A 25,118-nucleotide genomic window follows, 5' to 3' on the forward strand; every position below is an offset into this window, starting at 1 on the left:
ATTCTCACTCTCCCAAACACCAGGCAGGCCTGAACATGAGGTATTGCACCTACTGCACTTTCTGCTGGCGAGAAAGTGCATAACTCATGCAGCCTTTCCTTAAAACTTCAGCAGCTTCATGAAGACAATGTATCTGCTGGGATGTGGGAAAGTTTGCTGCTGCTGCTGCTTTTGTTCTGCATGTGATTTAGTATTTCATGACCCAAGTTCTGTACCATAGACACTGTGCACGTGCCATTTGAATGGTCTCTGAAATATTTGCCTGCTTTAAACAGATTTCAAATCACATGTGATCTGATTTATAACTGTAGGGGTTTGCACAGTGTCTTCTGCCTAAAATACCTTCTATCCTCTAAGAGTGCAACATACATTATTCACTGTCTCAAAATAAACAGAAAAAATAAACTAAACCATGAATAACAATGTCTGAAGCTGCTCTGATAATACTTAGACAAACTGATTTTGGCATGTTATTCTAAGCAATATCCATAAGGTTAAACTAGGAGAAAATAAAAAACCCAATGAAATAATTTTTGATTTCACTGTGTTAAATCTACCCTGATTTAACAGGATTAATCTATTAATTATTATTAATGATTATCTCTTCTCTGAAGAACAGAGAGAATAGCTTTGATTTAATTAATATGGAAGTTGTAAAAATGAAGTTGTAAAAAAAATATTCACAAGAATGCCTTGGGTTGGAAGGGACCTTAAAGATATCTAGTTCCAAAAAAAGAGTGCATCTGGAATTGTGTACTTCACAAAACATTCAATAAGGTATGTGAGGTTTAAAAAAATCCTATTACAACATGCAATCTTCCAATTTCAGGAATCAATTCTTATTCAAACCATGCTTTTACACTGAACTGAACACACAAGGTCTGAAGAGAATGCTTTATGGCCATCTGAATTAGAGCTAAACTCAGTTCAAAACAACAGAATAATTTTTTCCTATTATACTGAGACTACTTTTGAGATGGAAAGAAAAATGAGCACAAGGAATTTGACAGCAGCAGACATTACTCATTAACACAATTTTTAAAACAAGCACTAGTGATGGTGGGATTCAATTCACCGAAACTTAAATATGAATATTAAATAATGTGGTATTCCACACAAGAAATCATTCATTTGGAGTGTGAAGAAATAAACAGAAAATTATTTGAAGCCAAAATAATTTTAGGAGCAGATTTTTACAACTTACTAAGTGTTATGTTTGGTAGATGGACACTGAACGAAAGTCAATTTTAAATCTTGAATATGTCACTGTCTTCATCTATACATTACTGAGTTCTCTTTTCTGAGCCTTTTTTTAATCACCTACACTTTACATACAGATTTATTGAATTTGATAATTGTTTCCCAGTAGACTATGAGCACACATATGGAATTCTATGGTCAGATTAGGGCTCATCCTAACTACTATTCAAACAGGACAGTGGAAGGGGATTGATGAATACACTTAGAAACATAAGGGTTGAAGTGGTTCCTTTTACAGGAGCAGTGTTCAAAAAAAAGGTATTATCCAATATTTCAAACAATATGGATTGAAAAGGCAAAGAGCAGTTTTCTTAGATTAGTCACCTCTCAACAGAAATTGACATTGTCCTGGAGAGGCAAAATCAACGCATTTATTTATCCTAGAAGAAGATTCAGAGAAATCTTACATGCCAACTAAAATTGCAAGCTGAACACCTCACAATGAGAAGACAGGAAGAATTGTGATATATACAGCAAAAAAAGGAGACAAAATAGCAAACCACAGTAAGCTAACAGGAAAGCCAGCTGGCTGCTACAAACTGGCAATATAGGCTTCATAGTCGAGAACTAAAAAAAGCAAAGAGGGATTTCTTCAGAGCAGTTTTAATGAAATGTTTACCTTAGTATGAAAAAAATATATGAGCTGCATTTTGTGTTCTTAGGAGGGGGGACAGCATACAGATAATGCTGTATGAGTAACACTGGAAAGATGGCACATTTCAGTGATATTTTAGGGGTGGTTCAGAACTTGTTCAAGATCACACTGCTTTTTGTTCCCAGAAGCTGCATTAATTATAATACCTAAATATGAAGAGATCAGGTATCTTGTATAAGTTAAAGCCCATATTAATTCAAGTCATACACATTGCTAAATTTGTTCACAAACTCCACCATCTATTTCTAACCTGTGCCATCAAAATTCAGGCAGGATTTGTAAGACACAAAAAATCTCTAGAAATGCTGCACTTGAAAAAATGAAACATTCTACTACTTGTCTTACTAATTGTGAACAAAATCTTTTATTTTTTTGAATGAAAATCTTGAACATTCTCCAAATGCCCTGGAAATAGTCTCCAGTTTGAGAAGTAGATAGTGTAAGCAAAGGCAGAGAGAATAAGATGTATTTCCTAAGAGGTTCAAGGGCAAAAATAATCCTGTTATCCTTGTTGTTTGCCATCGAAATGGTATTTACTTGCCTATTCTCATATAATTTCACATCCTGGCAATTTGAATGACAAATAACTTTGCCTTATGAGTATGCATTGGATGTCTGAGTTATATCCTATCTGACCAGCTTGAACTCCTTGTCCCAGATTAACCAACTTTTTAAGCTGTTTTCAATCAGATACATGAGTGATATATGGAAATTCTTTTCCTCAAGCACACCATAAATTACTCTCTCACCCTTGCCTAGTATAGTTGACATTTAAAAAAGCTTCGTTTCTATTACAAGTATTTTGCTTTTCAATGAAATTTCAATTATTTTCACATTTTTATTTATTTACCCAACAACAGCCAATTTCAATGCAGCATTAAATAGTGAAATATCAACATTACTGAAAAAAATGGGAACTACTCTTATTGAATTGCATGAACCTTAAAATAAAATTTTAAAATAAATTCTTTATTCAAATGTAGTAAAATAAAATTGGCAAGTTTAAGTGAAACATTTAGGGCAGATCAATGTTATGTGGGCAACTCATTTTTCCTTTGACAAGAAGGCATCGTAATTTCATCATAATTATTTTCAGCAGGGTTTCTGCATAAGACAAGGCTACTTTATTTTAATCTCCCTGCTCAAAGATTAGTTTCATGTTTTACTTACTAAACATTATTCAAACTGTCTGCTAAATGGGTAATTATTTAATTCTGTATAGATTTCTCTGTTTGGCTTGGTTCTACTAAACAAAACCTTATAATATGCACAAAGGAATTTATTCTTGCACAATCTTTGTGAAGCAGGGGGATGAGTTGATTTTAGAAATGGGAAACTGAGACCCAGAGACATCTAGCGTAAATTTAACCTAACATGCCTACAGTAGAATTGCAGAGATTAGATCCTCAGTTGCCATTTATTTCAACTGCATTTGGAATGTCCAGTATAGAATCACAGAATGGTTTGCACTGGAAAGGACCTCAAAGGTAGTCCAGTTCCAACCCCCTGCCAAGGGCAGGGACACCTTCCAGTAGACCAGGTTGCCCAGAACCCTGTCCTACTTTGCACACTTGCAGGGATGGGGCAACCACAACTTCTCTGGACAACCTGTTCCAGTGCCTCACTACCCTTAACATCTCATGTGAACCTACCCTCTTTCAGCTTAAAGCCATTTTCTCTCATTGTATGAGGGAAATATGCCATTGTTAAAAAATCTCTTTTCAGCTCTCTTGTGGTCTCCTTAGGTACTGAAAGGCTACAAAGGTCTTTCTGGAGCCTTCTGCTCTCCAGGCTGAACAGTCCCAGCTCTTTTAGCCTGTCTTCACAGGACAGATGCTCCAACCATGGAATCACCTCATGGCCCTCCTCTGGACCCACTCCCAACAGATCCACGTCCTTCCTGTGCTGGGATCCCAGAGCACATGGGATCCCACCAGAGCAGAGCAGAGGTGCAGAATCCCGCTCCTCACCCTGCTGCCCACACTTCCTTGGATTCAGCCCAGGATACAATTGGCAGTCTGGGAGTGCAGACTGCCAGTGTGGCATGACACGAAAATCAAATAATATGTGTCTCAAGAAGGACACACAAAAAATGAATACTCCTGAAAGTGCTGCAAGATGTTTTTCCAGCAAGAAAAATTAAGTCAGCACTAATGTGGAGGCAGAAAGTGTGACAGAGGCTTCCTTGGCACCCTTTCAGGCCTTCCTGCTCCAGAAGGAGGAGAGACGGAGTTGCCATTCACCACACCTGCTACTGCTGGGAAATACAATTCTGTTTTCTTAATATCTAGTTATTGTCAATATCTGAATAAATGTTGGTGAGGAATTGACAGAAGCATGTTTGGAATTTTTAGCATTACTGCTTCTTCTTCTATCTGCTTCTAGGCCTAATGACTCCATCCCTTTGATCCAAGGTCTGTGGAGCAAGAAAGCATCTCCCCACTGAAGTGTGACTCAAACTTGTAGGCTAACAAGCCTAAAATACCCATTTCATGCTTACAATCTGGTCTTTCTGAAGGCTGACCACACTGGTAACATTCCTTGTATTCCTATGTTAAAGGACCATGAACACATGTAAACAGGAACAAAGCGATCAAAACTTCTAAACTCCGTTCTGTGACTTTGTGGCTTCAAAAGCCACCAATCAAATGAGCAGTGCCCAAAGAGTCAGCAAAAGCCACCACCCAATTTCTTATGTTTTTTAAAGCATCTTTAAAGTTAATTTTCATCTTTTTCTTGTTGGTGTTTACCAGAAATTTTGGTTGGAGATTTTTATAGTTATTATCATTCTAAAGTGAATGGTTGGACTACTTTTTTAACTATATGAGCAGGAACAAAACATGTTTCCCCATGTAGTATAATCATAACTTCTGTACTAGCATAACTTCAAAGAAGTTGATTTTAGTTAATATTTTTATTTGAGCTAGGAAGATTAAATTTGAAGGCATTCAAGGACAAGAGCCAAAACTAGTAAACCCAGGGTAACAATAATCTTATATCTGGTGTATATTATAGTCTCCCATGTATACAATATTCAGTCAAAACCTCAGACTTGTACACTTTAAATAAATAAATAAATATTTATTTTAAAATATATCAATATAAATATATATTTATATTTATATATAAATATTTATTTTTAAATAAAGCTCTTTAAAGTTTAAGATTCAAACTAGGGAACAATAGCTGCAAGAAAAATAAATCTTCATTTCATTTATCCATCTGAATAGTAAATATCAGACAGGGAACTTGCTGTATGAAGAGGTAGATTTCTGCCTTTGAGCTGAGACAGAAATACAGACTATATTCCTCTGAGGAGAATCCTTAAAGTGAAATCAGAATAGTCATGGATGAATAACATGAAGAATTCAGAGTATTCATAAACTACAGAAAAGAGAGGCTAGAACTGAACAAATCTTGCACTAAAAACTATTATGAAACCCAAGTCAGAAATTATTTTTGAAAGTAACCAGAAATGCAAAAGCAGAAAGGGGATTTGCATTTCTGATTTTGCTTTGAGCCTCAAAGGCTCAACAGGATAAGATTCCTTTAGTGTTGTCTTGAATTTGGCAGTCTGGATTGCAAGGTCCAGCATAACAGCAATCATGCTCTCCACAGCAGATATGCACCTGAGAACACAATAATAATTGGGCTGGGCTTGTAGCAGCACTGAATTTTGGAAACTCAAAGATGACAAAGGGAAATAGAAAATACTGTGAATAAGTAATAGAAAATACTGTGAATAAGGACATTCATTCTGCCCTCCAGTTCTTAAAAAAACCCCAACTTTATGGCAAGAATGCTTAGCAAAAACATTTCCATGTTAAAAGCAGCATTTGAAAAAGGGGAAAACCAGGAAGATAATTGAGGGAGCGCTCATAGGAACCCACTGACATTTGAGCTGTGCATTACTGACACTGCTGTGAATATCTAACTTGATTTCCATGCATTTAAATGGACTGGCCACTAGAGAAAGATGTAAATTAAATCACATGCGTGGCATTTTACATCAGCGATTTCTCCAGAAGCTTTAACAGCAGTAGAAGCTTTCCTCTACTTTAATTCATTGCTATTTCAGACTTTAGACTAATTTTTTTAAAGATTCAATTACTGAAGCTGACTCTTCAGAGTTAGATTGCTTTGGGAGCTGGAGCTAGAGAACAGTTGCACTAAGTGTTATTACTAGTGAAACACAATGCAAAATAATGTCTGGCTTCTCAAACAAGTTGATTTAAGTAGTAAGCAAATAAATTCTAAACACTGTATGCTGGTGAGCAGCACAATACTGGATTTAAAAAGAAAACAGTGGTTCTCTAGAAAAAAACCCTCACAGTTATATCTAATTAAGGCAATTTTATTGCCATACAGTCAAAGGTATGGTATAGCATAAGAAAATGGATAAAAACCCCTTTGGCTTAAATGGACATATTTACAGTGAAATAATGGCAAGACTACCTTCAGAAAATGTGAAGGAGCCTGTATAATCAAACAAAATGAAAATGACATTGATAGCTCTTTGGCTTGATCTAATTTGTTTCATAAGGCATTGCACATCACTACCATAAGGCAAGGTGAAATGTCTTCCTGTTTTGCGGTACAAGAAACAAGGGAGAATAAGAATTAAAAATTGAAATGTGAAGATTTGTCTTGAAACAAAAAGTAGGGAATTTTAAATTCCAGATGGGGAAGGACAGAAATTATTTATTTGCCCTTTTTCTATCAGAGCTGATAAATGCAGATCTGGAAAGCATTTCACCATAACAAAAATCAACAAAAAGTATTACAATTTTGTTAGGTTGAATAGATAAGGTTTAAGTCAAAATCTGCAACATTAAATGAGATGCTGTTCAAAACCCTATCTTTTACCACTCTCCCAAAAGTTAAATAGTTTTTTTGTAAATTAACTTAGTGCTTGAACTGAACTTATTAGTACTGAATGAAAGTGCAAATGTTAATATGAAGGGATAACTTTATTTGGCAGAAGTCAAAAGCTAAGTACCATGCACAGAGAAGGTGTAGGCTTAAGTAATATTTTGCTTGTATTTTGAATGTATGAACTAATAATGGATCTAATTTGAGATTCAGCAATGGCTGAGTAAAGATAAATAGCATTTAAAGCACAAATATAACAACATTGGTTAAAGAATTAAAAAAAAATCTGATGTCATTAATCAAAGTTATTAATGTATGTTTTGATCAGATTATTGCAATAACACACTGTCCTTCCTGATGTAAGTTTGAAATTTTGCCATACTCTATTCTTATATGATAAAGAGAACACTAGAGAAGATGTTCATAATCTTAATCCTAAACTAATCCTAATATCATGAATGAAGACAGCACTAGCAAAACTATTTTCTATGAATAAGGAAGATCGCCTTTTTCATATATTTTTGCATTTTAATGTGCATTGAGGAAACTGTGTTTCTCTAAAAGTAAGAATTTGAATTAATTTTTCTTAAGCATAGAATAAGGTGGCACTGCTAGCAAATCAAAATGCAATCCTTTAAATGGCAATTGCCAAATAGAAAGCTCTGAGTTCTTGCTCATGTTCAAAAGAGAAATACCTATAAATTCTAATTTTACTTAAAAACTCATTGTTCTATTTGCAGCTAAAAAAAAAAAAATCAAAACCACAGAAAGCCAGGAGGAGATAGTGCCAACATATTTGGAAAACCCCCAAATGATTATGGGATTGTTACTGGCTCTATTGTGTTCATTTATTTCTTGGAAAAACATTATTTCAAATTGGAAAGAGCATCTCTATAAAGTATATGGCATTCCTAAGGCAACAAGATAGGGAATCTGAATTTAATGCAGAAATTTCTGTTTAATGCCTCAGTATATTTTTGTATGTCAGAGGTAATGAACCAAGTTCTCTATCTGCTGAACTTCTACATAAAATCAGAGAAAAGAACAGGGGACCTGCTTACATTTACTCAATTTGGGCTATGTAGAACAAATTTACAACAGATATCAACAGGGAACTTAGCATCCTATACCTAAAACTGAATTCAGGTTCTATGCTTGTGGTAAACATCTCCTAAATGACCTCCTGTTCATTCAGCACTGCCTTCTAGTCAAACTAGTCTAAGCAGAAGGAGAACCAATTCCTTACCTGGCTTTAATTCTGAAAAACAAGATTCAGTTATTTACAACATTTTGCAATGTACACTATATAAAATACTTTAATTTACAGCACTTAAAGATCTTCATGCGGTCTCGGAATGGTTTTCTGGAGTCAACTACCTATTGCAGAAAATAGTATTTCCTCTTGTTCTCTGAATACTGCTCCTTAATTCCCTGTACTGGTGACCCTCAATGAGATAATACAGGTCTCTGCTGTGTAATTAACAATGATAATTACACAATTAAATCCCCTCAGTATGCAGCCAATACATTTTTCAAACCTATCTTTATAGAAATAATATTCTTTGAGGGAGAGAGAACTAACACAGTATTTTGCAGATCTTTCACAATAAAAGACAGCATGTTCTAAGCACTCAATAAGGCTAAACAAAATGCGTGAGAAGCTATGGACCTGAGTGTCTTCCTCTTTGAAAGACTTTATTATTTGGAAAGACGGGAGTAGCACTGCAATAAACATTTTGTTGCCACTATCCTTCCAACAAGCAGATCAAGAGGTTTCCTTCATTACGCTTTTAGCCAAACACACAGCGCATGCAAAAGCCAGAGGACAGGGAGAGAGAGGGAGAGAGAAACTGATGCTGCTAATAGAAAGTTTGAGATACAAATGAGAATAAAAAATGGTGCCACTGCATAACACTAACTAAATGTAATTTTATAAATTAGGAGACTATGGGCCTTTATTGAATAGTCTGTCCAATTTAGATTGTGAATATTTTTGAGATTCATGCTGATGTCAGAGTAGTTCTAAAAATTTAAGTGAAGCTGATTTGATTTAATATCTTAAGTGAACTACTACTATTTAAAAATAAACTATGTTTTGTGACAACTGAATAATAAGTAAATTACATATCTATACTACACATACCATACTGTGCATCTGTTAAGTCATCATAAGTCCTACTTAATAATTTAACTCTTAGATAAACCATTTAAGTAGTCCTGCTAACATTCACAAAAATTACAGGCATGAAGCTAACTGGTTTTCATCAAGGATGAAAAATTCCATTACACACATTGAAATTTAAAGAGAATACAAACTTATATTTTATCATCATTCCATTTTACAGAATTAAAGCCTTACTTCTCTTGACAGAAGGAAATCTCTTTTTAAAAAAGCTCACTTCAATTTCACTGAATTGTACCAAAACCAAGACCTCATTACAGACATGTGGAATTGTAAAGGGGCTGACTAGGCCTAAGAGCGTGTATCATACTCCTATACCATAATGTCTGCAACTCTACAAACCTCTCTGTACATAAAAGTAAGTAGAAGTTTCTAAAATCTTTCTGTCCATCACTCTCAAATAGGCATCAGTTGACCACATTTGGAGTTCCATTCATGCTACTGGTGACAATAAAAAAGAACAGATGAAAAGAAGCTTTTTCTAATTATTGGACTCTGAGATGCAAAATAGCCTCTACAAGGATGTTTTCTATGAACAAAACAGGCAGCAAATTCTACCTCAAATACTTCACAATGCAGAATACACAGGTCCTGTTTGGCTTCTGCTGGAAGATCTTTTATTTCTTCATTCAAAGACCTTCTATGTGACAGGAAATCATTGATAATAGATTGACTTTCCTTTTTTACAATCTGAGCTCTACAAGTGCCAGTTAATCCAATTCCAGACCTTTTCTCAACAATTAAAATCACGATGAAATTTTACAATTAACCTAATACATCTATTTTCTGAAATGAGATTTCAGAAATCATTTATATGAGGTTATCTCTTTCATCTTTCATTGTACCTTTGTCAGAAGGCAGCTTCACCTGAAATCTCAGCACTGATTCCATTTCTCTTGCCATTTTGTTCCAGGTATCCTCTGAAGGTCCAAAGCTATCTGATGATGACTCAGATGCAGAAAATTAAGAAGCTCTTAACTTGGTGCTTTAAGAATTAAATTAAGAAAATTTTTTTTGGAATAAGAACCACAGAAATAAGTGTGGACACAAAAAAAACCCTTGAGATCCTATCAGAAGCGTGGTTCTTTTTTCCCCCAGGTTATGAGACATCATGTAATACACCATTACTAATTTTCTTCCCGTGATCGAAATTACTGACAGGCTTCGGGAGTTGATTTAACAATACTTCAATTTGGGAGATTTTCTATCTTATAATTTAGAAGTCAAGATGTTTACTCATAGCATCCTTTCCCATTTTCCAAAATAATAGAGGATGATGTTGAACATTGTTTGACGTGCATCCTGATATGAAGCTGTATTTTTGAATGAAGAGCCTGTTAAAGATAGAAACTAGACTACAAATCCTTTATGGACCCCAGAGAACCTCCAATTCCTTCCTGCCTCTTCAAATAATTACAACTGCCACAGACATCTTTAGTTTCAATTGGTTTATAGCTTTGGCTCTGGTTAGCGGTTTGCAAGTTCTGCTGAAAAACACACAGGGTGGTAGTCTGCCACCAGAGAATAATGTATCCATACTTTTTATACCTTGTGCTTTTTATATCTTGTACTGTGTGTTTTGTGAGCATGAAATTCCAATCAGCTACTGCATCACAAGATCTGGTTCAGCAGACAGCCAGGCTATTTGTAGTTTAGATATGAATATCTTGCCTTTGGACAGAGTCTAATGGATGAAGTGCTTGCACAGTCTTGCAGTGCCACTTTGATTCTCCAGATAGCAGATTCTTGAGCACAAATTGCAAGGCAGTGATAGTTTTGGAGAAGGCAAAAAAGTTTTTGGAATCTGATCAAGCAGGAGATCCATATATGCTGACCAGTCACCAGCTGCAATATGTTGGTTTGTACTTCTGAAGACAGTGATCCCCCCATAAAGTGATGGACAAATGGCTGAAGTTCCAGGCAAAGCAAGAGGACTCTAATTTCCCTAAAAGTGTGTCCTGGTTCAGGACAAATTTGGAAAGGAACTTCAAAGGGATGTCTCCTAAAGGGCAAAATTCAGTGGCCCTTCCCCTCATCCATTTGGGAGAAAAAACTGTGCTCTTCTTCTCCCCCTCACTTCACTGTAGGAACCAGCCTTAAAAGTGCAACACTTACTTTTGGGCTAAACAGATGAATGGGGATACAATTCAGCATCATAAAGTCGCCTTAGGACAAAGTGACTTATTGACTCCATCATGTGTAAGAGCATGTTCATCACTTTTGCTGACATGAACTATGAAATGCCTGTTGATCCACTCCTTTTTCTTAATTTCATTTAGAAAATCAGAAGAACGGAGTGAGGATGGCTTCTGTCTTGCACCCATAAGCACTAAACTTATTTGCTTGTTCTGGTGTTAGCTTAGAAAAAAGTGGCTTTGTACGCACGTGAGTCTAATATAACTTATTTATTCCATATTGGCGTTTTGATGATAATCATGATAAAACCAGTAAGGCTTTCATATAGTACAGTGGTGAGGCACAATGAACTGCAGAATACATATTAGGTGCTTTTAAGAACATGTACCTGATTATTTTTAAAACTACTCGTCTCCCAGTAGAGTCAGACAGATCTGACAGAAAAACTGGTAAGCATCTTTCTTCTTAAGAACTGTTCTATTATATCTTTTGCCTATTCATAGACTGAAACGATGAAAACCTTTTAGTACTAAGGATAAGGAAGTGGAAGGAATGATTATTTGAGAAGCTGAAACTTTTGAGAACAAATTACACACACAATCAGCAAGGTAGGGGTCTTTCTGCTTAGGGACAAGGTGATTGAGTAGGTGAGCTCTTTATGTTTGCATTTTTTATATTGCTCATGAATATAACATCCAGATCAGGTCTAGAACCTGGCCCATAATGCAAGGTAGAGCAAACTGTTAATTTCTTATTAAGATCTTAAGGGATCTTACTAAGATCTTAAGGGATCTTCTCACCTTTAAACGATTCTTTTAAAATACAGAATAAGTAACTATACGTGCTGAAGACTGATTCAGTATAGCAGGAAGCCTTAAGTCCATCTTTTTGATACTCATCCATTTATCAACTATAATAATATGCTGAAACCTAATCTTTAAACAGCAGGCCATGGAATTAATTTTACAGTATTTTATAAACTTTGTTTTATCCCATGATGTTGTGAATTCTAGTTTATCTTAATGTATTCCTTCTTTCTTTCCTATTCTAATTACAACTGAAAGCATTTTCATTTTTGATTCTTGTTAAGATGGTACTATACCTCATTATAGAAGACCATCATGAAGCTGATACAAAAGTATTTAAAATGGTACATGCATTTTGTCAGGTAGTGACTCGAGCCAGAGCATTGGAAATTAATAATGAATTTATGGTATCATAAACCCACCTATATCTATTCAGGTAATTAGCAATCATAACCTGATGGCCATCTTTACAGAGTCCTTCCAGTTTCACTGTCCGAAAATGGGTCAGACTAAAAAGTGAAGCATTTTACAGCCTCGGCATCTGTAAATTTGTTGTTTTTACTTAATGCAAGAGATAACTAAGGATGTTTTTATAATATCATTTATGCTCATATGCTATGTAGTAGTTGCCTAGCTACTGGACTATACATCATGGTGGTCTCAGACTGGTACAGTGATTTTAAAACCACGCTTAACATGGTTGCAGATTGATCATGCAAAATCTGCCCCCCCCAGCTGATTTTTCCCCACTTGTGCACAGTGCAATGCAAAAAAAAAAAGAAAAAAGTAAATAAAATCAAAAAAGTGTGATGGGTGAGCAGGTCGACTGTGTGAGAGAACACGTGCAAAGTATACCTCAGAAACACTATAGGTGGATGAGCACGAAGGGAGTCGAGCCTGGTTGTGCAGTGGGGAAAAGAAAACATTGTTAAAAAAGAAATGGTGGCACAGTAAGGGTCTCAGAAGGTTTTCTGTATAGGTGGTTCCAGCACTGAGATAGTGGCAGGGGGTTCATAAAGTTTCCATGACCAGCTATTTCAGAAACTTCAAATTTATGCCTTTTAAGGTGGAAGCTTCTTTAAAAGGGGAAAAAAAAGTACTCTATTTGAAAATAATTAAAGCTAAAGATGAATCTGAAGACAAATATAAATTCTTGGTCCTCTAGAGATCTGACAACACTATATTTAGGACAATAAGGTATTCTAGGACAAAACTTTACTGATCCGTTTCATTTAAAAGTATTAGTCTTATTCTAACTCTACAAAGGACACAATCTTATGGGTGAAAACCCATAAGAGGCTGTGAATATCTTTATGTGTTGACATACCAAGAACCAGCATTATGACAAGGAGGTTTTTCTTCAATCTCACTGCCCTAAAAACCAGAATAACTCGCAAAGTTCAATGACTAATGGCCAGATATAGGTCAGTAGAAATCTGCAGATTAGGCCCCTAAGCAATGTCATGTGTGTGATTCTTGAGGGACTCTGTCCACTGTCAAGAGCTTTCAGTGCAAGTTAACACAAGTTAATTGGTAGTCTTTAGTTTTATTGATTGCTTAAGACACATTTTGTTTATGCAAGATACCCATTATTCCAAACTAGTAATCACTCAGACATAACTCGAGTATTAAAAAAAGACTCGCTAGTAATTTATAGGAAAATCCTTTCTTTAGGTGAAAATATTTCCTGTTTCACTGTCTGAAGTAGGGGTAAAAGCAGCCTAATAAACAAAATGTAAAAAAAATGGTTTTTATAAATGTACTAAAAATCATGTCTTGATTTTTTTATAAGGGTAAAAAAAATAAATTATCAGAAGCGTTAGCAAAACTTCCTTAGACTTAACAAATTGTACAGCAGTTTGGTTACATTTGTGGTAAAGATGAATCCAGCAAGGATTTCCACACAGGTTATTAGTGACCACTTGCTGACTTAGGTATATGATGGACTGAGCAGAGGACATAGTATTCACAGAAATTTCTCAAGAATATTTTTCAGTTTCAGAAGTGTATTTCATATTTTTTCACTGAAATAGAAAATATTACTTCCAGGAAATTTCTACAGTCACATTGGTCTATGCTAATTTGTGTTTCCATTAAATACACAACTTGTTTTTTCTTCCTCAAAAAGTTTTAATACTCCAAAAATATTTTTGCTCCTTTCTGGCATTCTGTATTTCATTTGCTCTTCTAGATAACATTGCTAAGGAAATTTGAATCCCACACACTCAGAATTTTCTTCAACTGATAAAATGTTTTCTTAAACTGAGATGAGTTGCAGAAGAATTAAGAAAAAAATAGAAAATTCCTTCAACAAACAGCATGACTGAAAAACACAGTTTTAAGAAATCAACTGTTATTCTTAAACAGTCTATTTTATAATTAGAGAAAAACAAGAAAAATGAAAGATCTTCTGACACAGCAAAAAATGTTTCTAGAAATACAGCTTTAAAATCTTTCTAAGAAAGGTAAGGTGTGCTTTTGCTCAGAACAGGGGTGCAGCTATTCACCTAAGACTTTTGCATGAAGCTCTAACCAAGATTTTCACAAATAATGTCCAGCCATTGTTCCCATGGTTTGTCTTTCAACAGCATGGAAAAAAACACTGGCCTCAGTTTTGCAGGTGAGGATCCAAAGAATGCATGATTAGCAAGAATCATCATGGCATGGAGTTTTTACATATCAGCAACTAGATACACAGAAACAACAATGATCAGAAGCTTTGGAACTATACTCCACAAATTTTCAATGGCCTTTGAACTCAATCTGGAAAGAATGTCTTTGCAATTCATTCTGAAATAAAGGTTCCACCTTAATGGTATTTTGCAATAGCATTTTGTTTTCACTTCTGGGGCTGGCCATCAGATACTACATGCTCCCCCTCCCATACCATTCAATACTTTTGCCACATTGTAGAAGTATCAAAAACCTACATCTAAAACCCTTTCCAAAAGCAGTATGGAAAAAATGAAAATTATTTTTAAAATTAACTATTAACTGATCCGTCTTTTTTTTTTCTCCAATTGTTCACTATTTCTTCTCTTTGATCAGTCATTTGTATATTGTCTTTTAAAATGATCTTATCTAAAACATCCATTATTCCTGCATGAATCAGAGGAGCAGTGACAAAGCAGCAAATTTTAGCAATGTGTTCTGCTTGTTCTAGGAAACTTAGAGGCACATGCAGAATACATGGAATATTTATTTATTTACTTACTTACATTCCCTACTAATTGACTGACTTCCATCATGGAGGATATGGTAATGAAATAACAGATGAAGTGGCACAGAGGAACAGGACAATTTCATGACAACTCATGTTGTCATGCTGCCATGGCTAATGTAGTCACAGCTTTTAGTTTGAAATCTTTCCCCATGTGACAATCTGTGAAATAATGTATGATTAGAGCATATTTTTTGTAGTACCATGTTTCATGGCATTCTTTTTTCTGGCTTTACATTTATTTTTAAGTACTAAATCAGGAATTTAACACTAAGTAGCTTAATATAACTTGCTTTGTCTTGATTGTGAGTTTTCACAAAGTCTAAAATATGACAGTTTCCCCCCAAAACTTGATTCCTAAAAGATTTGCCAGGATAAAGATATCAGATAAAGGATAAAGATATCCTTTAATTAACTTTATTTTACAGGAAACTGCAAAATATTGCAGCTCAATTTCCTTGTATTTGACCTGCAAAAGATTATAAACTCAAGAATTTCTACTTGACAATAAGCAGTAAGCAACTGTATGTCAGATACAAAGCTGTATATGCAAAAGCATCCAAAAGGGGCAAAAATTATCAAATAATTTTCATTACAAAAATTATCTTGCACTCTATAACCTTAGTGGATTATGCATTAGAATGATAGTTCTGAGGATGACAACAATCATAGTGTATGGAAGACATAGAGGACACGAATCTAAAGAAATTACTGAGAGACCCTTCAGTGGACGGATGTGCAAAGGGATAAAGTGTTATTAACTTTCACATTTACTCTGCTACAAACTTTTTCCTAATTTTCATGTTATGCAAAATACATGGCTTAAGGACACTTCTCTATAGAATTGCTGAAAAGCTATTCTTAATTTATGAGGTGAACTACTAAACAAGAGGTACTGCTGTCTGTGTTGTTATATTGGATTTGACTTTATTAAATAATTCTGTGAGAACTGGGTGACTTTTATAGGGTGTCATGACTGATATACTAGATCCTAATTCTTTTTTTCAACTTTTTTCATTAAAGAACAAATGTGACACAGAAGAAACATGCTGCTGTATTTTTTGCATTATTCTGCTAAAAAAAACAAGCAACAAAATTTGCATAGGTGTCATTCAACCAAATATTGACCTATTTTGTGAGATAAAACAGGGACCCAAAAAGATTAATGGCAAAGACAGAGGTGCATGTGAACCTATATGCTTTTGGGTTACCTTGTATCAGCCACAGTTTTTGGTTCAGGTAAGACTATCACTGGCAGAAAGCCTTAATTTAAAGAATAAAAATACTATCTGTTTTATTCTAAGTTTAATATTCAGGAAACTTTTAGGTATGCAACTTCGATTTTGGAAAGGGATTTTTTTTTTTTTAGTTTCTGTAAAGTCAAGCAGTTTGATTAGCATTCATTAAAATGCAGTAGCATATTCTTTACAACAAACTGTCAATCAGGTCAGGTTTCTCACATACATTAAAATGAAACCCCAGCTAGAAAAGAAAGAAAACACAAAGGAAGAAGTAGAGAGAGAAAGGAAAAAGATGAGGATGAGAGGACAAACCAATCAGATTTGGTGTTAGCAATCAGTAGAGGTTTTTTAAAAAATGAGATCACCGAGTGAAATCATACATTTACTCGGAGAGAGCATCCTTTGACATTGCCTTCTGGGTGATCTCTGAGCTCCTCCAGCTTTCAATGGAGCTACATGTAAACATCAGAAAATGAATTGAAAAAGCAACCTGCTCTCTTGTCACAGTTGTTTTTACTTAATTTTTCTTTTGCTCTTTGTTTTTGTATTTTGTTTTTAATAAACCATAGCATAATGCATTTCTCACTGCCTCTGCCAAAACATTTCAAGATATCAAAGTGATTTGAACAACACAGACATCCAAGGCTCAGTCAACTTGGTATCTGAAAGCAAGGTATCTTTGCTTAACATGGCTCTTTTTCACTACAGGCAAAAAAAAGAAAAATCAAGGGAACTATAAAGCTACTGAATCTCTGCTACATTGCCAGGGTTTTATTTTTGCTTATTTATTAGTAAGGCTGTGTTCTAGAATTTATTTACATAAAAAGAATTTTAATGGAAAAATATTTTATTTAATAAAATATATTTTATTTTATTAAAATATAATATTTTAATTTTTTTTATTCCTGTAAAATGAATATTGTCATGTTTGGGATCCTCAGTTAGGATTTCCCATTTTCTATAGCGAAGATTTTCTGTCTACATATATATTTTAAGCCATGGCATTAAATCACAAAGAAATATTAATCCAAAATGAGCTATCAGCAGGTCTTCATAATAGCAGGTGAAACCCACCATCTAAGTGAGCTACATCTTCTGCATATGTGCATGCATTATGCATCAAGATCTGTATGTGATCACTGATGCCTCGAAATGCATGGTCACTGCAATCACGAACAGAATTTTCAAAAACAGCACAGAAATTGTGGCTGTCTTGTATTTTTATCCATGTAAATTCAGTGGTCCTGAATGTCTTCCCCTGAAACAGAGCCTTATTCACGTACCCTGCTCTTCTCATCTACACTGTAATTAAAACATCTTCCCAAAACACAAGATGAAAAGATAAAGCCTCACAGACAGTGAGGAATGCTAAAGATGCCCCTAGCTAGAACTTGTATAAACAAGTAGCAACTGGCTCCTTTTTCTATGCTAAGATCAATTTAAATGGAGGCATTACCGGAATGAGGTGCATAATTAATCCTTTCCCTCCCCTTCTTTGTGCTCAGTGAAATAACATTTTCACAAAGAGCAGCTGTAGAACAGTGTTAGAGAACAGAGAGGATGGCTTGTCCTGGAACAAATGCAATACACTTACATACAAAACCAAAACAAAAGATCATAAACCAAGAAGACAGGAAAGGCAAGGAGAATACAGAATAAAAAATAAATAATTAGGGGTTGAGAAAGTGCTAAAAGGAAACAAAGTAGGAAAAAAGTGAAAAACAGGATAACTGAAATAGAGGCAACTCGAGATCAAAATGGGTAAGACTGCATATGGTCAGGCTCTTGGTTCAAAATCATTCATCAGGGTGCAACACTGTGTATGGTGGGTACTAGTTTAAATATCTGCCTGTTCTGTTAAGCAACCTAAATATTTCTGTTTGTTTATACAAACATTAAAAGGCAGAAGATACTATCAGCAAAACAGTGGCTCCATTCTTATTAGTCTCCTGTGACTATCTTTCATTTGATCTTAATCTACTTTTTTTTCTAATTTAAAGGCTATATATATATATTTGAAATATTCAACTCTCTTGAAATGGTCTTTTGCAGTATTAAATGCAAAAAGTGTGAAGACTATAAAAGTTTAATTATGTTTCAAGATGGGAAGCAGTAGTTTGAAGATGAGTAAATCACTTCTCTATGTAACAGGCAGATCAGAGAAGTGGTTTAATCATGATCACCAAATTACAGGCACTTAAAAAAGATTGTTACTATTTCTCACTTCTAGAGACACCCAAAGCTACCTAACTGGCAGCCTGCCTTCAATTGGTTGTTCTATGTGTAGCACAGAAACAAACAAAATGTGACCCAACAGCAATAAGAATACTGAAATAAAAATGATGTGATGGTGAGAAATGGAAAAGCCCCTTCCCTCCCTCCCCACACCTCCCCCTTCAAAAGGAAAAGTGTAGGCTATAGAAGAAAACTTGCAAAATAAATGTTAGAAACATATTTACTTTGAGGGATCCAACTCTACTAGCAACTCCTTTGCTTTCATCCGGCCGTCTAATTTGCTACAATGGAGGAAGATGGGTAAAAAAGACAGAAGAATAAAGAAAAAGTGAACTTAAAAAAATTTCCACACAATCAGTTAGCAGTACATGCAAGACATCAATTTGACTCTCTGAGACACCTCTAGAGGACAAAGACACAGACTCTAATTTCTGTAATAAATGACGCTTTACCATGGCATTTTAAACTTGCTTTGTTGATCACTTCTTTCTTAGTATATTACCAATCTGGCACATTTGTTATATGCTGAATTCACTAACATTTTTGAAAGAATACATGTTACTTATCTGATTTGGATATTAAGAATAATGAAATTCTACAACTCTAACTGAAGAAAACCCCCCCCTATACCTTCTATAAATTATATGAGCAGAGTATGCTATAGCTGGGAGCCTGCAAGTATCATGACTGATACCTGACAGAATGCAATACAGATTCCTATTGACCCAGGCCTAGAGATTTTAGCCACTGCTATCATGATTCCCAGTTAAAAATTATGCTGCCCAACCAGAAAATTTTAATGCCAGACCAATATTAGATTTTTATTTAAAATATTTAAATATCTGTGTATATGACCCCCAACATCTCCTAGCTGATTACTTTTCCTTTATTATGTATGGTTTTTCCTAGATGATGCAGAGGATGTAAGAAACAAATGAGGTAGCTGCTCAAAAGGCTTCATATTTTTAGAAGCATGCAAAATAAAACATTCATTTACAGCAAAAGTTATTTTCAGAATTTCTTAATCTGGTAAATATACCTCTTTTACCACTAAAGTGAATATGAGTCATTTGAAGCAGAGAGGAAGAAGACAATAAAAATTACTTTTGTGACAACCTACTAGTCTGAGCCAAGACTGAACTGAAAGTTCTTATTATCTCAACTAAAACAAAATCCCACACAACTGAGGTGAACCTTTTCAAATCTCAGTAACTGGCTTGAAGAAATCTCAGCAAGGAAACCAAAGATTGAATGAACCATGGAAATTCAACTGTGCTTTATGCTCTCTGGAGCACACTAGCAAGGCACAAGTTAAATTGTCCTGTTTGGTTTTGCCTGACCCACGCAAAACAGAGAAATTCCTCTTCAGAAAACAGTCAACTGAGTGTTTTGTTTTTTCTACTTGTATTTGATTCTCAAGGAAACAATATATTAACAATTTAAGTATTTAATTCTGATAGTATGTCCATTAGCAAAATACACTGGAAACATTTATGTTAATTTTTGCTTTCCTTCCCTGGTCTTATGGCATTAAAATAGCATCCAGTTTGAACTCTCAAGTGAAACACTGTCACTACTGCTATCATGGGACTTCAAGAAAATCTCCAATCAATACTAGTATACAGACCAAAAAGAAACAGCCATTCTTAAATAAATTATGTCTCCTTTAGAAGACACATTCAATTAAAATATATGCAGTTGTAACTGAATTACTACAGTAATTTGTATTTCTACAAATTTCTAGTAATTTGAATTACTACAGCTTTGTATTTCCTAATTGAGGAAAAAAAAGAGCACCTCAATTTGGAAAAAGATCATTATCTGAACAAAAAACATTGTGAGTTAGAGCAAAGATGCTTTCCCCAACATCCTGGTTAGGTACTACCATCCCAATAATAAGACAATCTAGAAGAACTGCAATTCATTTTATCAATTGGAAACTTTTAAATGAATAATAAATTTAGGTTTGTTTGGAAAATGAGAAATAGGAAAAAATAAACACTTATAATCTCACATAATGACATGGAACTAGGGCATTAAGAAAAGTAATACACAACACAGAAACTTGAGGAAAAGTTGTGACAGCAATATGCACTGCCCTTAAAGGAAAAACTTTTTCTTGCATTATTCACCAATAGCGGCTGCTCAAGTTGTTCTGGAGGTTTAAGATTCACTTAGAAATGAGACTTCAGATATTACAGGTGCATATATCTAATATTATCTGGTCTTTCTTCAAAATATATGTAGAAATACATACACAATGTGCACACCGTGAGCAATGAAGTTCTAAATGCTTGCATATATAAATTACAAGGAGACAGTCTAAGTCTTGTTTTACATCCATGGCACAGTTAATATACATGACAGCATGTTTTCTACAGGAACATTGCAGAGTGCAACTTGAATGCTTCTCAAGGGATGAATGAGAATTACATGGGTATTGCACAAACAATACCACATCTGTTCTGGGAGTTAAATAGGGTATTACCAAGGAGGCAAGGGATGGCAGGAATAAACACCCATATCTTTTTCATGGCGAATACCACAAAAAGGAATTCAGGTGCATCCTTATCTTTCTCTGGTCAACTGTAGGGAGGTCTAGAAGTTATAATTCAGAAAATGGCATGGATTATTTATCCCTTGTTTTTCAGAAACTCAGCTAAAACACACCCCATGACGGATGAACATTGGTAAATAGAAAAGATTATGATGAAAAATGTGTGTAAGTGATTTAAATCAAAAGTATCTATACCACAACACAAACTAAATAAGTGGATTAAAAGATGAGGCAGGAGCAACACCAAGTAGTCATGGGAAAAATGTGACCCAAAAATCCTAAGAGTTTGAAGGTGACAAAGGTTTTGAAGGGTCTGAAGGTGACAAATGAAGATACTTAATATAAAGAAGGAAGAAGGGTGCTGTGTGGGGAACATTCTAGGAAACTAGGAGAGTATAATGCACTGACAGCTCATAAATGCATTATATTTACATCCCTTTCTTATTCACAATGGAATAGCAGCAGGAGTTAATAGCTAAAAATTAGCTATAGCTATCTCTATCTTTATATCTGAAGAACAAAGGTGAAGTTACAGTTGGAGCAGAATGAGCCAGTTGAAGAAAACTTCAGAAACAAGGAAACCAGAACCAAAGAGTGAGCAAAGAGGAATGCTCAAATATGGTTAGTGGATTTTTTAGAAGATGAGAGAACCGAAAATGTTTTCTAAGCAGAAGTCTTGTATGGTTTCAGTGTTATTCCACTACCTTCTATTTAATGAGAAATTAACCTGTTATCTTCATCCTTGATTTACTCCCGAAAACAGAATTTTGAAGACCTAACCTTAAATACTTATCTAATGTATCTAATCTATCGCTTACACTTGTCATAAAGGAAGAACAGCTCTGAACAATTACCTAATCTGAGACTCTGCCTTTGCTGGATTTATTGAAAGGAAGAATTCCACAAGAGGAGAAATAGCCTCAAACATTTAACACTATCCATCTTAGACGCCTTCTCCTTTCTGATAATATATTCCATTTGTGCTGCCCTAAAGTTTCCCTGCTCACATTCCAACAAAGAAACTGGAATTTTGTGGGACTCAAGTCTTTCAGAAAAGTGCTTTCCTATCCACATTCACCAAAAAGCCAAATCTCTGTCCAACTTTTTTCCAAAATCAGCATATGAATTGTTCATAGTGACATCATCTTTTTGATATGATTAAATTACTTAATTCTGAAATTGAACAAATGCAAAACTCGCAATAGAAAATTTTTACAGGAATAGTTTAAAAAGATGTCAAGTACCTTATTCAATAATCTAGGCACGCAATGGTGGAATTACGGTAATCAAAAGTAAGAGATTATACTACACAACATCCAAATCAAGTTCAGATTATTTGCTGTACACATAAGAAAAACATAACTGTTCTCCCACTTGATTACTGCTGCAGAGATCAAAAATGAATGGTGAATAAAGAAAAGCATTATTATTACTTGTGGAACGTCATGGAGTCTGCAAAGAGATGTTTTGGCAGGTATGTTATACCACATATCCCTGACAACTTGTGATGACAAGCGTTTTCTGTTTCCTTCCACAAACACAGTCCCTGTCAGTTTCTAGCCATTGCCTCTTTTTGCTGCCTTAGGGAATGTGCACTGCAATGGAGTGAATATCCTCTACTGAATACCAAATCATGAAACTTGCTTGCATCATATTTGTCAATGTGAGTCCACATGCTGTTATGAACTATTTTATGAAGTTGTACATTCCATGAGAAAATAAGACCTTCCTTGGGTTTTTTTTTTTCAGTTTTACCTGCCACTATTTGCTTCCAGTTACTGTTTTATCTCGAAGGGCAGGGCATCATGCTGAAAAAAGGATGATCAGTTTTGGAAATCCAGAACAAAATTGCACACGTGATGCTCCTACTTTGGTTCATTTCCTTCAGCAGAATTTCACAATATGCCCTGAAATTGCTTTTATTTTTTTTACCCCCAGGGCCATTCAACTAAGCAAGGAAAATATAGAAGAAAAACAAGAGGATAAGCTCCAGTCCAGCTTAAAGAGGTGTTTTGTGATTCAGTGAAAAAGTAGGTGGATGTATTAAAAAACATATGAAAATGATCCTAAAGATAAATGCATTAAGAAGATAAAAACCATACCAGAAGAGAAATTAAATATGAGTCAGCATATATTCAAACAGCCCCCACATAAAGGAGTTCTGAAAGAATACAACACATAAAGAACAGGGATTTTTAGAGGCCCTCAGGAATTTGTTATCAAAAGCTTGGAGATTTCTTCAGCTGATAAAGTGCATTCAACAAGAGAAGGAGGCCCAGTTGATGAAGAGAAACTACAAAAGCTATGCTATGCATATTATTATACCATTATGTTCCAAATAAATGTTCTTGAAATCTCTCACACAAGTTCTCACACAGTTCATCTTAACAGAGAAACATATCTCAAAAGTAACTCAACTGGTAATGATTTCACATCAGTTGGCCAGGAACAAAAAATCTTATGTATTCTTATGTATTGGCCAGATCACATAAGGGAGCTGAATACAAAGGAGATTAAAACTTGGGAAGATGGAAAATGCATTTTCTGACCCTAAAGAAGGTTAATCAAGTTCAAGGTATGCAACAAACTGAAAAGAAGTGAAGGGCAGTGACATCGAAGTAAAAAGAAAAAGAAAGAAACTGTAAATATTCCATGCCTAGCAAGAAGTAATTTTAATTAGTGAAGTAATTACCTACTACTTCTGAACAACTTTGATGGTGGGGACAGTGACTGTCAACTTCTAAATATATAATACAATACTGGTCTAGGTGGCATGATTTACAACCCTTACTTGCCCAATCAAGAGTGGAAAATTCTGACAGAAAACCAAACTTCACCTTGAATTCTCTTCACTGATAAGAACGATGTTCTACATCAAGCGAGCAGTTTCTACTGCTAACAAAGAGCTTAATACATTTTTAATATAGCAGCAAATCAATTTAAGTTTAAAAATGCATTATGTATAACTTTTACATCCATGCATAAAAAATAGATTTGCACTTGAAAGTATTTTTACTTCTGCGGTTTTATGGCAGACAAACACCAATTAGAGGGGGCTTCTTAAATGGGGAATATTTCTAACAAAGGGAATACAGGCTCCTATAACAATGACATACATTCTCAACCAATAAACATAGTCATGTCTGTGCATTATACCACAGTTTGGCATAAAAGTTTTTATTAAGGTTGCTGCACTTATTGATAACATTAAACCCCAATGTTAAACAAAAGTGTAATGTATGTGAATGCTAATGGATGCCAATAAAACATCATTGATCATACTATCTCAAAATTTTGTTCACACTACCCACAATTTTTTTTCATATGGGCACTACTACTCACACTGTTCCATGTGCAGATGTAGGAATAAACATAGTGCAGATGGAACAAGCAGTTGTAAAAAATACAGCAATTTTCTTACTGTTTTCAAACTTGTATCATCACTAGATCGAATGCTCTGTTAACACACATAATGGCAAAGATAATGTAACCATGTCCTTACACAAAAGACTTTGTATACTGATAATTTTACACCAACATTTGTCAATTCTTTAAAAATATCTATTGACTTCAGTGAAATTTAATGTTCAGAAACAAAATCTAAAATTTGATAGGTAAATGCACAGCCAGGTCAAGACAGACTACAATAAATATAAATATTACATAATGTACCTCTATTTGTAGTGACCTAAAGTCCTAAATCTCATTCAAACTAGAAATCTGGGCATATGAGAGCTTGGTCCTTACTGACACTATAAAGTGAACAGTTGGACAACTCTCCTGTCACACGGCTAAGTTTTGCAAATTCTTCTACCAGCTCAAGGCTGCCTTTCAGACACTTCTTCCTGACCACAGCCCTTCCTTTTCTCATAATGCTATTGCTGCATCCAAGCTACTTCCCACTCTTCTCTAAACACTCGAAGTCCTGCAGTCTCATCACTCAAGAGTCACAAA

General features: G+C 34.9%; 1 protein-coding gene across 25 annotated transcripts in view; it reads right to left on the reverse strand.

Annotated features, from left to right (window-relative positions):
* The window catches only part of GPHN (gephyrin), a 269,940-nt gene that overhangs the window by 53,554 nt on the left and 191,268 nt on the right, over positions 1–25,118 (reverse strand). For 10 of the 25 annotated variants that reach the window (XM_036383547.2, XM_036383538.2, XM_036383545.2 and 7 more), the window contains 2 exons: positions 18,832–18,888; positions 12,767–12,808 (listed from right to left, as the gene is read on the reverse strand). The exons of 5 other annotated variants lie outside the window; for them this stretch is intronic. In XM_036383547.2, coding sequence (XP_036239440.1) covers positions 12,767–12,808; positions 18,832–18,888 — 99 coding nt within the window. The remainder of the gene's footprint in view (positions 1–12,766; positions 12,809–18,831; positions 18,889–25,118) is intronic. 10 more of the 25 variants (XM_036383546.2, XM_036383539.2, XM_036383563.2 and 7 more) reach the window with 2 other exon arrangements.

Source organism: Molothrus ater, chromosome 6 (assembly GCF_012460135.2).
Source record: "Molothrus ater isolate BHLD 08-10-18 breed brown headed cowbird chromosome 6, BPBGC_Mater_1.1, whole genome shotgun sequence".
Lineage (NCBI taxonomy): Eukaryota > Metazoa > Chordata > Aves > Passeriformes > Icteridae > Molothrus > Molothrus ater.